The sequence below is a fragment of the Quercus robur genome, chromosome 10 (assembly GCF_932294415.1).
Source record: "Quercus robur chromosome 10, dhQueRobu3.1, whole genome shotgun sequence".
NCBI lineage: Eukaryota > Viridiplantae > Streptophyta > Magnoliopsida > Fagales > Fagaceae > Quercus > Quercus robur.
Window position 1 is genome coordinate 51,829,538 of NC_065543.1, and position 22,490 is coordinate 51,852,027.

The following is a 22,490-nucleotide window of genomic DNA, read 5'->3' on the forward strand; positions in this document are numbered from 1 at the left end:
TAAGGTTTGAATCTTACCTACACCAAAGCAGATGAAATTCTATCATATCTACAATTCTACATTAAAGAAAATAATAATGATAAAATCACTTTCACATTTACCTACCGATCACAACATGCCTCATCAATAACTATGAAAAGAATTATAAAATTTGTCGTGTGACTAAGCTTTGTATCAGAAAATTCAACTTTCTCCTAGGCGAACTGTCAAAGTCTAGGACAAACAAACAAGCAAAGTAACTGCTTGACTACGTTTTTCAGTTGTCATTTTACTGCTTCTATATAACGCACTAGCTTGTCACTTTGCTTTGTTCACTGCTCAATGAGAGTGAGAATTTACACTTGCAATAGTGCTACCAATGAAGACCCAGATGCCTTACTGCTAAAGAGAGAGAGAGAGAGAAATAGAGAGAGCACGCAATCTCCAAGATATGGCACCATATGGAAGCACTAAATGCATTAAAACCAACCAGGTACCCCACCTCTCAAATCACAAATTTTACATCAAAAAAACATGGAGTTACTGTTAGTATTCCCTGGTTGTTGGCACTTTGCATTTGTTCACTTAGTATAGGATCACTTCCACAAATCATTTTCATGTATGTTCGTTATACATAATACATGTTTTCCTTCATGGGTTTTCCTTACCTTCCTTGAAGCATTCAACATATATCTCATTTGATTAGTTTTGTTTTTCAATCTGAAACTTCAATATCTGTTTTCACCTGTTTCTCCTTCATAAACTCTGCAAAACTTGCTCTTTGTTTTTGGTTAGCACTGTGGAACTTGCTCAAGGATTCAACTTTGACTAATTTAAAGGTAAAGTTGGCAACTTCTCTATGTGTACTGCTTTAATGGATTTTCCTTTAAAGCATGGAATAGATAAATTTTGAATATCAGCCGCCTCTGCTTGATATTTACAAGGTCAATCTCTGTTTCACTGATAAATTTTTGCCTTGTTTTGTGCTATTAAATGACAGCTATTGGTCCATGAAGCATTGACAAGAAAGAGAGTTCAATGGGGTGGTGTTGCTTGTTTTTGCTTTTCTGTTTTACATGGAGTTTCTTTGTTCTTGGTACTTATCCATTACAGTCTTCTCAAACCCAAGTACTTCAGCAGCTTAGAAAGCACTTGGAGTACCCAAATCAATTGGAGATTTGGAATAATCGTAGCATAGATTTTTGCTATTTATCTTCATTTCCACAAGTAAATATCACATGCCAAGACAACTTTGTCACAGAACTCAGAATTGTAGGTGACAAGACTGCCAAAGTTAGTGACTTTCATGGGTTTGCAATTCCAAAACAAACTTTATCAGAAAACTTCTCTTTGGATTCTTTTGTGGCCACCATGGCAAGGCTAACCAATTTGAGAGTTCTTAGTTTGGTATCTTTGGGCATTTGGGGTCCACTTCCAGACAAAATTCATAGACTTTCTTCACTTGAATATCTGGATTTGAGTTCAAATTTTCTTTTTGGTTCAGTTCCTCCTAAGATATCTACAATGGTGAAGCTTCAAACTCTTAAACTAGATGACAACTTTTTTAATGATACTGTCCCCAATTGGTTTGATTCATTGTCCAATCTGACAATTCTAAGCTTGAGGAACAACCAGTTGAAAGGTCAATTTCCATCTTCAATTCTAAGTATCACCACTCTCACTGATCTTATTATGTCTAGCAATGGCATGTCTGGGAAATTACCACATCTTAGTAGCTTAACTAGCTTACATGTGTTGGATTTGAGTGCCAACAAGTTAGATTCTGTGCTACCAAAAATGCCTAAAGGAGTGGTCATGGTTATCCTTAGCAACAACTCCTTCTTTGGTGAGATTCCTCAGCAATATGGCCAATTAAGTCAGCTTCAACACCTTGACTTGTCATTCAATGTACTTAGAGGCAAACCTCCTTATGCAGTTTTCTCTTTGCCCAATATCAATTTCTTGAATATAGCATCAAACATGTTAAGTGGGTCACTTCCGGACCATCTAAGCTGTGGAAGCAAACTTGAGTTCATTGATATATCTAATAATAAGTTAATGGGGGGATTGCCTTCTTGTTTTAGCACTAATTCAGACAAGAGAATTGTTGAGGTTGATGGGAATTGCTTATCCTTTAATACAAGGCATCAGCATGTTGAATCATACTGTATGGAAGTCTACATGAAGAAACAATCCAAAGGCAAAAATAAAGGAATTTTAGCGGGCTTAATTATAGGAGTCTTCATACTTATGATGCTTCTGGCTTATGGATTTCTCATTTTGTGGAGAATATATTGGCCTAGAGGGATATCAGAACAACATTTATTGCATAAAACAGTGCAAGATAGCTCTGCAGCTGGGTTCTCCTCTGAGCTTCTAGCAAGTGCAAGTAGGTCATCCTCTAAAGAAAATGTAAAATTACTTTTTTTCTCTTTGTAAGGAAAACATTGCTAAAGTATGTATGAATTCGGAACAAAAAATTGTGTTGTTAGGGTATGGGGAAACTGAATGTGATTTTTAAAACTGATGAACATAATTGTAACCACATTTTTTCTTGTTTAGGATTTCTTTCTGAAGCTGCAAAGTTCGGCACGTCAAGTCTTCCAGTGTGTCGGTCTTATACTTTCGAAGAGTTAAAAGAAGCTACAAACAACTTTGATAATTCTGCCTTTATGGGAGAAGGCTCATATGGAAAGGTACTGTCTAAAACTTCTAATATGCTATAAAAGAATTTATGAAATGTAGGGTAAATATCACAGTGGTCATCTTTGTTTTATCAAGCTTTTAAATGGTAACTGGTTAAAGAAGGTGCATATTTAGACAGCTATACCCCATGTCTTAAGATTTCAAGTACCCTTTAATTGATGCACTCCAAGTCACAATAGTCATGGTTATAGGGGATGAGACATTTGGTTCCTTATTATTCAGAAGAGAGTAAAGGTTGTCAGCCTTACGATTTGAATTATGTTCTAAGTAACTGTTACTGTAGCCTTAAAAGTTCATGGTGACATACACAATTTTTTTTTTTTTTTGGATTTTATGAACAATTGCAATTTCATAGCCACTTGTTTTTGGTTGCTGAGTGCCTTCTTCTGAATTTTGGTAGTAACACCAAGGTACAAAGTTTATGCAGCCACATTTGGCATATGACATATGTGACTCATTTGGTGGCATAAAAGGTAAAATTTAACCCCAAAATCATTCAGTGGGATATGCTTGGTTGTGGTAATATTTGATGACATTATATGTCATAACTATTATGTATTTTGCTACTTCAAGCTAGATTGCGATTATATCAAATTCATTGGAAGGACTTGAAATAGGTGAGCTTTTACTGTTAGGCTGCCATCTTAGTTGAGCACATTTTTCTCATTATGAAAGTTGAATGTGAGTGCTTTTACTCAACTGTCTAAACTTTGTTTTCCATCATATCAGATTCTCTTAATTTTTCTCTCCTTTGTCTTGCAGCTTTACAAAGGAAGATTAGAGAATGGGGCCCTAGTTGCTATTAGGTGTATGCCTTTGTCAAAGAAATATTCAATTCGAAATCTTAAACTCAGGTTGGACCTGCTTGCAAAGCTTCGTCACCCACATTTGGTATGCCTTTTGGGGCATTGTGTTGATGTTGGTGGAAGAGATGATTTCAGCACGAATAAAATCTTTCTTATATCTGAATATCTTCCCAGTGGGAGCTTTTGTACTCATCTTGCAGGTAATTTTTAAAGACTTAATAAGAAATGTTCCTGGAGGCAATAGGATGTTTAGGTTTATGCAATTTTATGCAGCCCTCCTTTTTCTTTTTTGTGTCTGTCTGTGTGTGAGTTCCAATACTTGATATCCAATATCAAACTTTTGGTACTTTAATCTTTAGGCAGGGCTGTTCAATTTGCAGCTTCACTTTTTATGCACAAATCCGTCAAATTAGTTTATATTCTTCGTTTAAAAATATTTAGCAATCAACTAGTGCAGGAAACAACCATCCTCACAGATAAAATTGCACTTGTTTTAACTAACATAGGGGTTTTTAGATGAATAGAACATCCATGGGACTTGGTCTTCCCATGTTTGTTTGCAGCACTATACAGTTGTGCATTACATTCTAAGTATAGCTGCTTTATATTTGTAGAGAATAGCCATGGAAAGGTTTTCAATTGGTCAGAAAGATTGGCAATTCTAATCAGTATTGCCAAGGCTGTGCATTTCCTCCATACTGGAATTATTCCTGGCTTCTTCCACAATCGACTGAAGACAAATAATATCCTGCTCAATGAGCATGGGATGGCAAAGTTGAGTGACTATGGATTGTCCATTATCTCAGAAGAAACTGACAAATGTGGGGTAGGGCTTCTAATTTTTATTGATTGATTGGCTTTGCACTAAATTATTCGTTGTTAATGGTTATTGACTTGTGCCCTTCATTTTCAGGCAAAAGTAGAAGGCTATAAATCATGGTAAGGTTTTTATTAATCACTCCATTTTCTTGATGTAATATACTGATTTTTTTCAATTTCTAATGCAAATGGAAATGGAACTTCTTGGATGGGCTGGAGGAATTGACCATGAACAAATTCATCCAAGTGCTACCTAGAAATGTCTAGATATTAGTCTATCAAGATTTTAACTCTGATCATTTCTATTTACATTGAGCAGACAAATTTTTTATAGTCTTTTATTTATTTGGAAATTCATGAATGCTATGAAATGTATCCTTGCTGCAAGTTTAGCACATTGATCATTGTTGGTTTATATTGTAATGTCTTCAGGCAAATGAAAAACTTAGAGGATGATGTTTGTTGCTTTGGATTCATATTACTTGAGGCACTTGTTGGACCTTCAGTATGTGCTAGAAGAGACGCACTCTTGCTAAATGAAATAGTATGTGCTGCCATTCTGACCAACTACAGAATATATGTGCATTGTATATGAGAAACATTTTCTTGATACTAGATTCCTCATTTTGCAGGCTTCTATTAACTCCCTGGATGGCCAGAAACGAATAATTGACCCAATTGTGCAAGCCACTTGCTCACAAGAATCTTTATCAATTGTGCTTTCCATAATGAGCAAATGTATTTCTCTCGAGTCATGTAGCCGTCCCTCTATTGAGGATGTACTTTGGAACTTACAGTATGCAGCTCAAATCCAGGGAACTGTTAGTGGTGATCATAGATTTGACACTGCATCGCCTCAATGATTTTTCCCTCCCTCTCTCTCTGCATGGAGCTGCTCCTCCATTTCATTGCTGATGTAGAAAGATGTAGCCAACTTCTGAGGCTATGTAAACACATGAGTGTGCCTCAATCTGGGCAGAGCTCATAATAATTGTAATGTGATTGACAGAACTAGTTGCTATGCTAATTTAATGGTTTCAGCAACTAGGGAATTACGAGTTCCAAATGAAAAGTAGAGCTGCTTTCCTTGACAAACTTGTATATGAATTACAATATTTGTCTATTAGAATTGAAATAGTTTTCTGAGCAAAGTCACAATTATACAAGGGCAATCCATGTTGTGGTATGGTCCATTGAGGAAGAATGTGAACAACATATATTCATTTTTCTTTTGCTAGTGAAATAAAATCCATCTAGTTAAAAGGAAAGCATATTTGCGTGGCACAAATCATTTAAGAAAATCACAGCCTTGAAACAGCTTAGAAGTTTCTTTTCCAACAGAAAAATGGAAAACAGTCTTAAGTCATATTTTCTTAAAGAAGGTATACAATTCTAAATATTCAGCGTACACAATTTCTCAATATACACATTTTCTCAAAAAAAATGTACACAACTTTGTATGTTCGGCGTACACAATTTTTTATATAATGTATACAATTTTGTACATTGAACATACACAATTTTTTAAAAAACATACACAATTTAAATTTTTAAAAAATAATAAAAAAGAACTTACAGTATTTCTCAAATAATGAACACAATTCTATACGGTAAACGGATATAATTTTTCAAAGAAAGGTACACAATTTTATAGATTCAAAATATACAATTTTCTAAAAGAATATTCACAATTTTGTACCCTACTGTTATTATAAGCTTTGTCAACTAATTACTACTCTACTATTATGAAAAATTGAAAATTAAAATTTAGGTACTCATGAAATACGAGGACATGATTTAATCACAAATCTCATAATAGAGATATATATTTTTTTTTTTGGCTGAGAATGCAGAATAGAGATATTAGATGCTAATAAGTGATTGTATTTGCAAGGGAGGGGACCCATTAAAAATTTAAAAGCCACTCAGTAAATAAAATCTTCTCAATCTTCAATAGTAAAAATTAAAACTCAGCTTATCTTTCTCTTAAAAATAAAAACAATAAAACTCGAAAATAATTAAAAATAAAAACAATAAAACTCAAAAATAAATACCAAACAGCAGCACCAACGGCTAGAACCAAATTTAAATAAGCCCTCATCACCTCACCGACCTTCAAATTTCCTATACCTATTCGTATTCCTTGAGAGTGTCGGAAACAACAACCTTTGTTGAGTATAAAACAACCTTGAAAGGCAAGACAGAATTACATAGTCTCCCTTTTAGAATTCATACCTTGTTGAGTTTCTGTTTGTTTTCTGATACGTTCTTCAATTTGGAGAACAAGGGGTAAGGGTTTAACGGAGACACAAGATTACTGGGGTTCCAAAGAGACTGATAGTTTGAAGTTTATTCTTCTTGATCATCAAGATTCTGAATCAAACTTGACAATGGCGGCACTGAGCATTGAAAAAGACTTCGGGGTTCCAAACAGAAAGAGACTGATAATCAAGTCGGGTATTACTGTTACTAATGCAGAAACAGAAACCGAAACACTCAAGGTAACAGTGAAGAAGAAGATTGATCATCATCATCTTCAAGATTCCAGGTCGATCAAGAACTCTGATTATCGAGAGAGCGTTAGGAAACTGTTGGCAGAGGCCTTTTCAAGAGTATCATCTGAAACTGATGAGAGCATATCACCAGCTTTTGACCCAGTTGAAGTGGCTGCTTCAGTAGAGTCTGCAATGTACGAAAGAATTGGGTGGTCTAACCCAATCAAGAAAGCTAAGTATCGATCAGTCTTGTTCAATCTCAAAGACCCAAAGAACCCGGATTTGAGGCGAAAGGTTGTTCTTGGAGAGATCAAGGCGGAGACCCTTGTAACCATGAGTGCCGAAGAGATGGCCAGCGAGAAAAGGCAGCGTGAGAACATTCAGATAAAGTTGAAAAAGTTGAAGAGATGTGTGCATGATGCTGATGAAGAAGATAAGGCCACCACTGACATGTTTCAGTGCAGCCGGTGCCGCGAGCGCAAGTGCACCTACTACCAGTTGCAGACCCGGAGTGCCGATGAGCCCATGACAACTTATATCACTTGCGTCAAATGCAACAAACGCTGGAAGGTCTAACTTTAGGCCTCTAGAATTGATTTTGAGGAACACTAGTACCCTTGAAAAGAATTATTATTAGTCAAGATTTTTAGTTTTATATGTCAAGATTTTCTTTCTCATATATCAAGTTTTTATTTTTAATCTTCTCGCCTGATATGTTGTTCTAATTAAACTGTTTGATTTTCTCTTCTTCAGCTTTAGCCATAGATATATCATATGATTGATCAGGGTGATACATATAGAAGTTTATTAATGTGTGCTTAATTATTTCACATTTTTTCATGTTTGTGTGTTTGAGTGTGTGTATGTATATAAAAAATAGCACATGATTATTATTAGAAACTAGTCGCGGACCCGCACATTGTGCGTGATTATTTTTTTAAGGGAGGTCTCATTGTTATCATTATTTTGTAATTTGAACTAACTTAATGAAGAGTAATGCATTTCATAATCATGTTCATCGCAAAATAATTTTTTATTATTGTAGAATTGTTTTATTTAAATTTTGAAACCTTAATTCTACCATAGTTGGTTGACTAATTTGTACATCTCTAAGTCAATTATACACATTTTGCATGCTACATGTAAACCCTATTTTCCATAAGGTTGAAATAATGTGGGAAACATTTGATTCTATGGAAGTTAAAAACTAAAATTCTTATATCTTGTCTTAATGTTGCCTCAATAATGTTAAATGAAATGTCAAAAATAGGATTTTGAAAATTTCCATCTTTATTTTTTATATATTTCTATTATTATTGAAGAATATCTTCTTTTTAGTTTTGATAAGAAATATGGTTTTCCATATTAGAGTTTGATTAGTTTTATATTTAAATTTTGTATGATTGTATTTAATTTTATGATTTAATTAAGTGAATGTAACAATTGATTTTATTGACATTCGTAAGATCATCTTTAATTAATTTTTTACTCCTATCAAGCTCTTTGTTTTCCAAGTAACAGTTACTAACTGACATTTGATTTCTTGATGATAATTCTAATGTACTAAATATGCATTGTAATGTTTATTTTTATTTTATTTTTTTCATTCCAATTTACTGCCATTAACTTAGTGTAATCCATAACTATTAGTTTGTTTATGATATGTTTGGTATGATGTTCTGTTGTTGTTGTTGTTATTATAAATTTAGTGTTTCTAAAATAGCATGTGTTTTGTATTCCATTCTTCTATTGATGCATTGTAGCATTTCATGGGAAGACATTATGAGAACAATTTTTATCTATTTGAATTTAAGTAAAATATTTTATGTTTAATTTTTTAAAATAAAAAAATGATAGAAAATATAAATAATTTAATAATATGAAGGATATGGCTGAATTTAAATTTTGAATAAAATAAGATGAAAAGAAAAATAGTAAAAATGAAATGTATATCAATAAACACCAAATTATTCTGAAGAATACAAAAAAAGATAACAACTTGAAACACAAAAATAAATTATATCAACCCCTTAGAATTCTGAAAAATACAAAAATCCATTAACCTAAAGTAGAGATGCAAGAAAAAAAATCCACAAAAACTAAAAATATATATATATATATATATATATATATATATATATATATATGTGTGTGTGTGTGTGTGTGTGTGTGTGTGTGAGAGGGGGGGGGGAGAGAAAGAGAAAGAGAGAGAGAGAATTATGCATAGAATGGGAGAGGGAATAAAAACAAAGGCAAAATAAATGTAGATAAATGGCAAGATGAATAGTGATATTAAGGTAGAGAATAGTGGAGAGATGAAAAAGTAAAAGGAATGAGAAAGGTTAGAGAAAGTGTAAAAATAAGTTTAGAATTTAATAATAAGAAGAATAGTTTAAAAAAAAATGATATTTTGATTGTAATATAATAGATTTTTTAATTCACTTTAAACATTAAAAAAATTATAGGAAAATTTGGAAAGAAAAAGGATAATAACATGGTCACGTGACTACAATGGAGCATAGTAAAAATAAATGCAACAATTAATTTTATTACACTATAAAGTTTTTAATGTCCTCCGTAAGGTCATCTCTATTTTTTTTTTTTACTCCTCCCATCACTTACTTGTTGGCCTCTTTATTTTCTAAATAACAGTTACAAATTGACGTTTAATTTCTTTTATTTTTCTTTCTCTCTCTACACTTTATTACCTATAAATCTCTCTCTTGTTGTTTATTCGTTGGCATCCCATTGTTTTCCCAAATTTGATAATAATTCTAATGTACTAAATATGCATTGTAATGTTTATTTATTTATTTATTTTCATTCCATTTTGCTGCCATTAAATTAGTATAGCCATCACTATTAGTTTTTTTTCAGTTATGTTTGGTTTGAAATTCTATTATTATTATTTTTTTTTTAATTTAGTGTTTCTAAATTGGTATTTGTTTTGCATTTCATTTTTCCATTGTAAGATTTCATGGGAAGACTTTATAAGAACAATTTTTATTTAAGTAAAATATTAAATGTTTAATTTTTTTTAAATGAGACAAAATATAAATAATTTAATGATATGGATTATGGAGGATGTTGCTGAATTTAAATGTTGAATAAAATAAAATGCAAGAGACTATCTCCACTATCTCTCTCTCCTAATTTGACTGTGGGTTTTAAACTTTCAATTTGGATGATAATTTGTTGCTCATGATTTAATTTATTAGGAATTGATTGCAACCGACAGTTTTAGTGTTTTCCTTCCTTTGGGTGAGCTTCCAAACTGGCTTGAGTAGAGTAAGGGATCAATTTTATATTTTATTGTGCCCATGCTAGTAAAGCAAAAGATTCGAGGATGGTCTTTATGTGCGATATGTGCAAGAAGCTTTCATGATATGAATGGATTCACTATAATCTATGAATTAAAAAATTATACCAAGAAAATCACATGGCAATATCAACAAAAGAATTGTCGTGTAATACCATGTTAGGAATATCTGTGGTTGCACTCTATTGGAAGCCGGAGATGAAATGGAGTATTCAATAATACATAATAAGCAGTGGTTTCCAAGTGAAGAAGTTTGGGGTCAACCTGATTTATGACAATGATGAAAAGAATTACCTATCCTGTTTTGAACCAATAATAAAAAATGCATGTCTTCCTTGCAATGATGATTATATACTATTTTTTTTTTTTTTTACAATAAGATAATATTTTACAATCAAATAAGAATTAAAAAGATAATAGCAGAAAACACAAAACTAAATCATATCAATTCAAAGTAGAATTGTAAAGAATAAAAAAGTTCAAAATTAAAAAATACACCAAAAACTGAGAGAGAGAGAGAAGAGAGAGAGAGAGAGAGAGAGCTTTTTGTGTGTGGAAAAATAGAAAATCATGCATGGAATGATTGAGAGAACAACAAATTTATAGTAAGAGGTTAAGAATAAGAAGAGTAAAAAATAAAGGAAGATAAAGGGGTAAGGGAATAGTGATATTAAGTTAGAGAGTAGTGGGGATATGAAAAGTTAAAATGGAATGAGAAAAGTTGAAGAAAGTGTAATAATAAATAAGAATAATTAAAAATAAGATTAATATGATATTTTGATTTTAATATAATGAAGTTATTAATTCACTTTAAATGTTAAAAAATTATATGAAAAATTGAAAAGAAAAAAGATGATGACATGGCTGCTGATGTGGCTCAACGAGAGCGTAGTAACATTAAATGCTACGCTTCAGCTTTTAGTAATATATAGATATAGATTTTAATTAGTGTAGTTCTTATTAGCACTCAAAATAATAAGAAATACAAACGGCCAATTAAACATCTTAATTAAAGTCATACTTTCCCTTTGAGATTTTCCTAATATTCTGAATAGTCACAAGTACATAACATTCTTATAATCTCATCAAAAAATAAATAAATAAATAACATTCTTATAAATTAAATATTAGGACATGACAAAACTATACTACATTTACAAGAAGACATAAAATTGATAAATTAAATATAACAAAAGCATTATAAGCAACCATAAAATAAATAAGATTAATTTAAATTCAATCAAATTTGACTATTGTGGTCAAAAAGTAAATTCAAGTTGAAAGAAATCATAAACCATAAGATACATAAATAGAAATCGAACCAAAGCATAAATTGGTATCTAATTATTTAATATAGAACCAAAAAATAAATAAAAAGGAAAAAAAAAAAAAAAGACTTCTGTACTTCTCAAATTCACTTGACTTCAAATAAGAAAACTTTTTTTTTTAAAAGTAAGAGAGGGGGGGGGGGGGGGGCGCTAAACTATGCCAAAGAATAATGAGTTTTTTGTTAATTTTTATTTAATTTTCACCTCAAATTTTCTTTGTTTTCTATTCTAGGCTTTTTTTTTCTTTATTATGGAAGATTTATAATGTTATATAAATTTGGGTAGTTTTGTGTTATAATTACTAAGCACAGGCTCTCTCTTTTCATCCTTTGGTTTAAATTAAATTTGGTTTACTATTTAGTTGTTTTTAGAGGTGACAATTTGAGTTTCACACAACATTTGGATAGTATTTCAATGAGCTATGTGACTATTTGATTAATTGCCTAATACAAACAATAGGTTTTATAGATTGCACAAAAATTTTTGCAATGATTTTGTAATCATATTTGAATATTATAGGCATAATTGTATGCATGTATGACCACAACAATTTTTTTTTTATAAGACCACAACACAACAATTATTAAGACAAAAGGGAAACCACATTTACGCCAAAGAAGAATGGAAACTATGGTTTGAGATTCTTACAACAAAGTAACCAATTATTTATAATTGAAATATAAACCGAAAAACTAAAATTACTTAAAATAAGAATTTTGGAATGTGATTTTTATTAATTTAATTTTAATTATTTCATTAAATTATTTAATATATACTTATTTATTTAGTAATATTATATATATATATATATATACTTGTAAGGACACAATTTGTAGCGACCCAAAAAAGATATTGGGTTCATACATTTAAGGGCCCTAACAATATCATTTGTAGAGCGTGGGCTTGAAAGGCTAGGTCCGGGTCACCAAACAATAGCCAGCCATGGTGTCTATGGAAATTTGCATGAAGGTGAACCTGACGAGTTTAGCGAGACCTTCTTCTGGTGGCGACATGAATGGTTCCGGTCTTTAGACCTCGTCCGAGGAGCTTAATGCTATTATTCTCCTCTTCTCAGACTTCATGGCCCCCTCTCCATTGATTCTCCTTCTCTTTTATACTAGCATTTACCCCCCCCCCTTCGAGCGTTCACGTGTAAGCTCCACTTTTTGGGGTTGAGACTTGTCCTATCAGCCCATACTTGGAGTGGTTGGGAGTGGTTGTAAAAGCTGAATAGCATGGTGAAAAGCATGGACCTGTCAGATGCAGAGTTCTTTATTGTGATATTGGCAGCTTTTTCACTTAGCCTGCTCCTGCACTGAGTTCGTCCCTTCCTTTAGGCGTTCTATGGGATGCTGAACATAAGATCGTTCTCGGCCATATCCTTGGGCCTTTTTTGGGCTTTCATTATGCGTCCTCGGCAATAGCTCTCCTCGGCTTAGGCCTTGGGTCCTAATGTAAAGTGGGCCGAGGCCACAAATTCTCCGGCCCCACACTACTATTTATTTATATATTTACGAGAGTGGACTAAATGGACTAAAGTGGACGAATGGACCAAATGGACAAAAATAGACCGAAATGGACGGAATGTGACCAAAGTAGACCGAATAGACTGAATTAGACCAAAATAGACCTATTAAGACCGAACTAGACCGTATTAAGTAAATAGACCGTAATGGACCGAAGTAGACCGAAACCGAAAGGGACCGAACTGGACCGAATAGAAGATAAACTAAAATATTTGTATATTCAGATGTTATTAATTATATGGCTATGTGATTTGTGATATAATTAATAATTTTAATATGAAAATTGTATATAAAAAAACCTTAAATAAATCAAAGGAAAAAAGAAAAGAATTTGATATAATATTTCAACTAAAAAAAACTTGAAAATTCTCAATGAATATGACAACGGTGGTGACTTAGTTGTTGTTTGGTGTTCTTCATTTGAAGTATTCTTCGATGTCATTGCTCTTGGATCTCCTCTAAAACTTAAATCTTCTCACAATTTCACAAACCAATTAATTGAAAATTTTATTACAATCAAAAATTCATTAACATGAAGGAAATAATGTGTGTGTGGGTGTTTACAAAATTGACCAATTATTTTCAATTACCTATCAAGGTGAGAGAAGCTAACGTACGTAAAACCTTAACAGTGGTAAACTTGTTATTATTTACTATCTTAACAAATTATGAAAAATCATTCTGAAAAAAATCTTTGTCAAACATTACTCATTGACAGGTTGAGTTTTTTTTTTTTTTTTTTTTGGATAGGACAGGTTGAGTTTTGAATCATGATGTTTAGAGCAGTTTGACTTGGTCCATCCATTTTGACCTTAATAAATGCCAGTACGGTAGAAACCTGACCAGCAAATGACATGCTGCCCATGCCGAAAGCCTTATCCTCTCACCTCAAAACTGCAAATAATGAAGGTTTCACTGATTAGAGATAGTGACTTATTACTGATTCAATATTAAAAGTCTAATTGTATGGCCCAAATGTTATCGAAACAGAATAGTATGGGCAAATGAGATTTGCTGATATCATATTATAGACAGCCTGTCAAGTTATGGCAACTAGGAGGAACCCCAAATTCCAAGGACATGCATTGTAATTACCAATCTGTCCTTCATTTGGTTATGATTTCAATGATTGGATTATGTTTTTGGGAGCAAATTATATTTTACTAACACAATATTTTTCAACAAATTCTATAATTTCAAAAGTTTTAGATTAAATAGTAAAGGTTAAGAGGGATACAAATTCAACCTATAGTTTAGTTCAGTTCAAGTTGAATCTACCGCTTTTTTTAAATTGTACTATCAAGTTAAACCTCCAATCAAACTTAGAAACCAAACCCCCAAATTAAATTTTTTTTTTAAATTAAGATTTAAATTGATACAATCTTAAAAGTTTGGGATTCAATGTGATACTAACAAAATTTATTAAGTTTCATCTTTGAGGCACTAGAACTGTCCAATCACCTCCCATGCTCTCCACAGTGGTCGTTAGACAAACTTCCTAATGGAGATGAAGAGGATTACTAGAGGATCCAATTTAGGGGCAAGAATTCAGGATACAAATGTTCCCAAAAGTACAAACTTACAAATTTACAATACATGGAACCATAATATTTGATGCCTCTTGAGATCCATTTTAGGAAGCCTCACAAAAGCAAACAAAACTTCAGTGTCTCTCTCATGTAATGTAACATCATATAGGCACATGCATGCACAGCACAGGCCAGGGAGCCTTGAGTAATCCGGTAAATATCATTTTCCAAATAGAACTCTCAAATCTAACCTATAGTTATAAAATAAAAATAAAAAGAACTCTCAAAGCCATTTTGGTATTTTTGAAAAGTTAGACATGACCAAAAATGTAATAACCCCGCCCCAACTGTGTAGATATTATCCGCTTTGGAGCCCATGCCACTCACGGTTTTATTCTCCCTCAAAGTACACAATAGTGGGGGAAAAAAGACTCTACACATTGAAGAGAGGTCATTCCTTATAAGTTATAAACACATTCTCATGTGCTTCCCTAGGCGATGTGGGATTCCATGAAATGCAAGACCTCCATTTTTGGGTCACTACAATCCACCCCCCTTACGAGCACATGAGTCCTCGCGTGTGAGGCCGACAGTTTTGGTTAGGGCATGGCTCTGATACCATAAGTAACGACCCAAGGAAAAATGCTAGCCACATCTGCGCTATACCTCAAAAGGACTAATCACAATTAAGGCTCCTTGTAGTTATTAATAAAGCCCAGTTCAACTAAGTAAATACCCGATGTGGGATTCATCATATACCCATACACATCACACAATCAATCAAATTGGGATTTTACAATCTCCCTCACTTAAATCTCTAACCTCCTCGTTAGGGCCCTCTTTGTGAGGTAGTGTCTCTGAGCCCACACAAGATTACCGGGCCAGCTCTGATACCATCTATAATGACCCCACCCCAACTGTGTAGATATTATCCGCTTTGGGGCTCATGCCCCTCACGGTTTTGTTCTCCCTCAAAGCACACAGCAGTGGGGAAAAAGACTTCTACACATTAAAGGGAGGTCATTCCTTATGAACACATTCTCATGTGCTTCCCTAGGCGATGTGGGATTCTATTGAATGCAAGACTCACCTTTTGGGTCTTGCATTCCATGGAATCCCACATCGCCTAAGGAAGTACATGGGAATGTGTTCATAAGGAATGACCTCCCTTTAATATGTAGAGGCATTTTCCCCCACTGTTGTGTGCTTTGAGGGAGAACAAAACTGTGAGAGGCATGAGCCCCAAAGCGGACAATATCTACACAGTTGGGGCAAGGTCATTACAAAAGATAAAGCGGACAATATCTACACAGTTGGGGCAAGGTCATTACAAAAGATCAGTACAATAGTACATTTTACAGGCAAGAATAGAAAGAGAAAAGTAATGTTATGACTTATGAGTCAAAATTTATTTATTTTTCCACAATAATTATCCTAACTTATTAAGTAGTAAGTTAATAAATTGCGATTAAAGTGTGAATTTTAGTTAACTCAATTAATAAATTTCTTGTTATCAAAAAAAAGATTTAAAGTTTCAACCTTACCTACAATAAAGCAAATGAAATTCTATCATATCCACATTTTTATATAAAATAATAATAATAATAATAATAATAATAATAATTACAATTAAAGTAAAATTACTTTCACATTCACCTACCAATCACAACATTCACCAACCAATCACAACATGGCTCGTCAATAACTAAGAAAAGAATTATAAAATTTGTCGTGTGACTAAGCTTTGTATCAGAAAATTCAACTTTCTCCTAGACGAACTGTTAAAGTCTAGGACAAACAAACAAGCAAAGTAACTGCTTGACTACGTTTTTCAGTTGTCATTTTAACTGCTTTTATATAACCCACTAGCTTGTCACTTTGCTTTGTTCACTGCTCCATGAGAGTGAGAATTTACACTTGTAATAGTGCTACTGCTACCAATGAAGACCCAGATGCCTTACTGCCAAAGAGAGAGAGAGAGAGAGAGCACGCAATCTCCAAGATACAGCACCATGTGGAAGCACTAAATGCATTAAAACCAATCAGGTAACCCCACCTCTCAAATCACAAATTTTACATCAAAAAAACATGGAGTTACTGTTAGTATTCCTGGTTGTTGGCACTCTGCATTTGTTCACTTAGTATAGGATCACTTCCCCAAATCATTTCCATGTATGTTCGTTATACATAATACATGTTTTCCTTCGTGGGTTTTCCTTACCTTCCTTGGAGCATTCAACATGTATCTCATTTGATTAGTTTTGTTTATCAATCTGAAACTTCAATATCTGTTTTCACCCGTTTCTCCTTCATCAACTCTGCAAAACTTGCTCTTTGTTTTTGGTTAGCACTGGAACTTGCTCAAGGATTCAACTTTGACTAATTTAAAGGTAAAGTTGGCAACTTCTCTATGTGTACTGCTTTAATGGATTTTCCTTTAAAGCATGGAATAGATCAATTTTGAATATCAGCCGCCTCTGCTTGATATTTATAAGGTCAATCTCTGTTTCACTGATAAATTTTTGCCTTGTTTTGTGCTATTAAATGACAGCTATTGGTCCATGAAGCATTGACAAGAAAGAGAGTTCAATGGGGTGGTGTTGCTTGTTTTTGCTTTTCTGTTTTACATGGAGTTTCTTTGTTCTTGGTACTTATCCATTACAGTCTTCTCAAACCCAAGTACTTCAGCAGCTTAGAAAGCACTTGGAGTACCCAAATCAATTGGAGATTTGGAATAATCGTAGCATAGATTTTTGTTATTTATCTTCATTTCCACAAGTAAATATCACATGCCAAGACAACTTTGTCACAGAACTCAGAATTGTAGGTGACAAGACTGCCAAAGTTAGTGACTTTCATGGGTTTGCAATTCCAAAACAAACTTTATCAGAAAACTTCTTTATGGATTCTTTTGTGGCCACCCTGGCAAGGCTAACCAATTTGAGAGTTCTTAGTTTGGTATCTTTGGGCATTTGGGGTCCACTTCCAGACAAAATTCATAGACTTTCTTCACTTGAATATCTGGATTTGAGTTCAAATTTTCTTTTTGGTTCAGTTCCTCCTAAGATATCTACAATGGTGGAGCTTCAAACTCTAAAACTAGATGACAACTTTTTTAATGATACTGTCCCCAATTGGTTTGATTCAATGTCCAATCTGACAATTCTAAGCTTGAGGAACAACCAGTTGAAAGGTCAATTTCCATCTTCAATTCTAAGTATCACCACTCTCACTGATCTTATTATGTCTAGAAATGGCATGTCTGGGAAATTACCACATCTTAGTAGCTTAACTAGCTTACATGTGTTGGATTTGAGTGCCAACAAGTTAGATTCTGTGCTACCCAAAATGCCTAAAGGAGTGGTCATGGTTATCCTTAGCAACAACTCCTTCTTTGGTGAGATTCCTCAGCAATATGGCCAGTTAAGTCAGCTTCAACACCTTGACTTGTCATTCAATGTTCTTAGAGGCAAACCTCCTTCTGCAGTTTTCTCTTTGCCTAATATCAGTTTCTTGAATATAGCGTCAAACATGATAAGTGGGTCACTTCCGGATCATCTAAGCTGTGGAAGCAAACTTGAGTTCATTGATATATCTAATAATAAGTTAATGGGGGGATTGCCTTCTTGTTTTAACACTAATTCAGACAAGAGAATTGTTGAGGTTGATGGGAATTGCTTATCCTTTAATACAAGGCATCAGCATGTTGAATCATATTGTATGGAAGTCTACATGAAGAAACAATCCAAAAGAAAAAATGCAGGAATTTTAGTGGGCTTAATTATAGGAGTCTTCATACTTATGATGCTTCTGGCTTATGGATTTCTCATTTTGTGGAGAATATATTGGCCTAGAGGGATATCAGAACAACATTTATTGCATAAAACAGTGCAAGATAGCTCTGCAGCTGGGTTCTCCTCTGAGCTTCTAGCAAGTGCAAGTAGGTCATCCTCTAAAGAAAATGTAAAATTACTTTTTTTTTCTCTTTTTAAGGAAAACACTGCTAAAGTATGTATGAATTTGGAACAAAAAATAGTGTTGTTAGGGTATGGGGACAACTGAATGTGATTTTTAAAACTGACGAACATAATTGTAACCATATTTTTTCTTGTTTAGGATTTGTTTCTGAAGCTGCAAAGTTTGGCACGTCAAGTCTACCAGTGTGTCGGTCTTATACTTTCGAAGAGTTAAAAGAAGCTACAAACAACTTTGATAATTCTGCCTTTATGGGAGAAGGCTCATATGGAAAGGTACCGTCTAAAACTTCTAATATGCTATAAAAGTATTTATGAAATGTAGGGTAAATATCACAGTGGTCATCTTTGTTTTATCAAGCTTTTAAATGGTAACTGGTTAAAGAAGGTGCATATTTAGACAGCTAAACCACATGTCTTAAGATTTCAAGTACCCTTTAATTGATGCACTCCAAGTCACAATAGTCATGGTTATAGGGGATGAGACATTTGGTTCCTTATTATTCAGAAGAGAGTAAAGGTTGTCAGCCTTACGATTCGAATTATGTTCTAAGTAACTGTTACTGTAGCCTTAAAAGTTCATGGTGACATACACAATTTTTTTTTCTTTTTTTGCTTTTGTGAAAAATTGCAATTGCATAGCCACTTGTTTTTGGTTGCTGAGTGCCTTCTTCTGAGTTTTGGCAGTAACACCAAGGTATAAAGTTTATGCAGCCACATATGGCATATGACATATGTGACTCATTTGCTGGCATACAAGGAAAAATTTAACCCCGAAAAATCATTCGGTGGGATATGCTTGGTTGTGGTAATATTTGATGACATTATATGTCATAACTATTATGTATTTTGCTACTTCAAGCTAGATTGCCATTATATCATATTCATTGGAAGGACTTGAAATACGTGAGCTTTTACTGTTAGGCTGCCATCTTAGTTGAACACATTTTTCTCGTTATAAAAGTTGAATGTGAGTGCTTTTACTCAACTGTCTAAAGCTTTGATCTCCATCATATCAGATTCTCTTAATCTCTCTCTCCTTTGTCTTGCAGCTTTACAAAGGAAGATTAGAGAATGGGGCCCTAGTTGCTATTAGGTGTATGCCTTTGTCAAAGAAATATTCAATTCGAAATCTTAAACTCAGGTTGGACCTGCTTGCAAAGCTTCGTCACCCACATTTGGTATGCCTTTTGGGGCATTGTATTGATGTTGGTGGAAGAGATGATTTCAGCACGAATAAAATCCTTCTTATATCTGAATATCTTCCCAGTGGGAGCTTTTGTACTCATCTTGCAGGTAACTTTTAAAGACTTAATAAGAAATGTTCCTGGAGGCAATAGGATGTTTAGGTTTATGCAATTTTATGCAGCCCTCCTTTTTTCCTTTTTGTGTGTGTGTGTGTGTGTGAGTTCCAATACTTGATATCCAATATCAAACTTTTGGTACTTAAATTTTTGGGCAGGGCCGTTCAATTTGCAGCTTCACTTTTTATGCACAAATCCTTCAAATTAGTTTATATTTCTTCTTTTAAAGATATTTAGCAATCAACCAGTGCAGGAAACAACTATCCTCACAGATAAAATTGCACTTGTTTTAACAAAATTAGGGGTTTTTAAATGAAAAGAACATCAATGAGACTTGGTCTTCCCATGTTTGTTTGCAGCACTATACAGTTGTGCATTACATTTTAAGTATGGCTGCTTTATATTTGTAGAGAATAGCCATGGAAAGGTTTTCAATTGGTCAGAAAGATTGGCAATTCTAATCAGTATTGCCAAGGCTGTGCATTTCCTCCATACTGGAATTATTCCTGGTTTCTTCCACAATCGACTGAAGACAAATAATATCTTGCTCAATGAGCATGGGATGGCAAAGTTGAGTGACTATGGTTTGTCCATTATCTCAGAAGAAACTGACAAATGTGGGGTAGGGCTTCTAATTTTTATTGATTGATTGATTGATTGGCTTTGCACTAAATTCTTCGTTGTTAGTGGTTATTGACTTGTGCCCTTCATTTTCAGGCAAAAGTAGAAGGCTATAAATCATGGTAAGGTTTTTATTAATACTGCATTTTCTTGATGTCATATACTGAGGTTTTTTTCATTTCTAATGCAAATGGAAATGGAACTTCTTGGGTGGGCTGGAGGAATTGACCATGAACAAATTCATCCAAGTGCTACCTAGAAATGTCTAGATATTAGTCTATCAAGATTTTAAATCAGATCACTTCTATTTAGATTGAGCAGACAGATTTTTGATAGTCTTTTATTTATTTGGAAATTCATGAATGCTATGAAATGTATCCTTGCTGCAAGTTTAGCACATTGATCATTGTTGGTTTATATTGTAATGTCTTCAGGCAAATGAAAAACTTAGAGGATGATGTTTGTAGCTTTGGATTCATATTACTTGAGGCACTTGTTGGACCTTCAGTATGTGCTAGAAGAGACGCACTCTTGCTAAATGAAATAGTATGTGCTGCCATTCTGACCAACTACAGAATATATGTGCATTGTATATGAGAAACATTTTCTTGATACTAGATTCCTCTTTTTGCAGGCTTCTATTAACTCCCTGGATGGCCAGAAACGAATAATTGACCCAATTGTGCAAGCCACTTGCTCACAAGAATCGTTATCAATTGTGCTTTCCATAATGAGCAAATGTATTTCTCTCGAGTCATGTAGCCGTCCCTCTATTGAGGATGTACTTTGGAACTTACAGTATGCAGCTCAAATCCAGGGAACTGTTAGTGGTGATCATAGATTTGACGCTGCATCGCCTCAATGATTTAATGATTTTTCCCTCCCTCTCTCTCTGCATGGAGCTGCTCCTCCATTTCATTGCTGATGTAGAAAGATGTAGCCAACTTCTGAGGCTATGTAAACACATAAGTGTGCCTCAATCTGGGCAGAGCTCGTAGTAATTGTTTGCATTTAACTGTAATTGTAATATGATTGACAGAATTAGTTTCTATGCTAGTTTAATGGTTTTCAGCAACTAGGGAATTACTAGTTCCAAATGAAAGGTAAGAGCTATTTTCCTTGACAAACTTGTATATGAATTACAATATTTGTCTATTAGAATTGAAATAGTTTTATGAGCAAAGTCACAATTATACAAGGGTAATCCATGTTGTGGTACAGTCCATTGAGGAAGAATGTGAACAACATATATTCATTTTTCTTTTGCTAGTGAAATAATATTCATCTTGTTAACGGGAAAGCATATTTGTGTGGCACAAATCATTTAAGAAAATCAATCAGCCTCGAAACAGCTAGAAGTTTCTATTTCAATATAAAAATGGGGAGAAAACAGTCTTAAGCAATATTTTTCAAAGAATGTACAGGATTCTATATAAGAATTTACACAACTCTGTATATTTGAGGTACACAAATTTTTATATAATGTAAATAATTTTGTACATTGAACGTATATAATTTTTAAAAGAACATACACAATTCTATATACTCAACTTACACAATTTTTCAAATAACGTATACAATTCTATACAGTAAATGAATATAATTTTTCAAAGAAACATACGTAATTCTATAGATTAAAAATATACAATTTTCTAAAAAAATATTCACAACTTTGTACCCTACTGTTATTATAAGCTTTGTCAACTAATTACTACTCTACTATTGTGAACAATTGAAAATTAAAGGCCAGGGAGGGGACCCATTAAAAATTTAAAAGCCACTCGGTTAATAAAATCTTCTCAATCTTCAATAGTAAAAAGTAAAACTCAGCTTATCTTTCTCTTAAAAATAAAAACAATAAAACTCGAAAATAAATATCAAACAGCAGCACCAACGGCTAGAACCAAATTTAAATAAGCCCTCATCACCTCACCGACCTTCAAATTTCCTATACCTCTTCGTATTCCTTGAGGGTGTCGGAAACAACAAAAATTGTTGAGTATAAAACAACCTTGAAAGGCAAGACAGAATTACATAGTCTCCCTTTTAGAATTCATACCTTGTTGAGTTTCTGTTTGTTTTCT

At 33.5% G+C, this 22,490-nt stretch overlaps 1 protein-coding gene across 4 annotated transcripts; it reads left to right on the forward strand.

Annotated features, from left to right (window-relative positions):
- Positions 1–237: 237 nt before the first annotated feature.
- LOC126703524 (probable inactive leucine-rich repeat receptor-like protein kinase At3g03770) lies at positions 238–21,610 on the forward strand. 4 transcript variants are annotated; one of them, XM_050402480.1, is made up of 9 exons: positions 269–472; positions 775–818; positions 980–2,368; positions 2,542–2,675; positions 3,448–3,691; positions 4,106–4,317; positions 4,405–4,430; positions 4,743–4,854; positions 4,943–5,461. In XM_050402480.1, exons 3-9 carry the CDS (start codon positions 1,018–1,020, stop codon positions 5,171–5,173), a joined length of 2,310 nt encoding a protein of 769 aa, XP_050258437.1. In that variant the 5' UTR covers positions 269–472; positions 775–818; positions 980–1,017; the 3' UTR covers positions 5,174–5,461. The 4 variants fall into 4 exon arrangements, with proteins under 4 accessions (XP_050258438.1, XP_050258437.1, XP_050258439.1 ...); XM_050402482.1 differs by lacking the exons at positions 269–472; positions 775–818; positions 980–2,368; ... (4 more) ...; positions 4,743–4,854; positions 4,943–5,461 and adding exons at positions 16,373–16,553; positions 16,856–16,897; positions 17,059–18,447; ... (4 more) ...; positions 20,841–20,952; positions 21,041–21,610; XM_050402481.1 differs by lacking the exons at positions 980–2,368; positions 2,542–2,675; positions 3,448–3,691; ... (2 more) ...; positions 4,743–4,854; positions 4,943–5,461 and adding exons at positions 17,059–18,447; positions 18,624–18,757; positions 19,534–19,777; ... (2 more) ...; positions 20,841–20,952; positions 21,041–21,610 and having other exon boundaries at positions 238–818.
- The last annotated feature ends 880 nt before the right edge of the window (positions 21,611–22,490 follow it).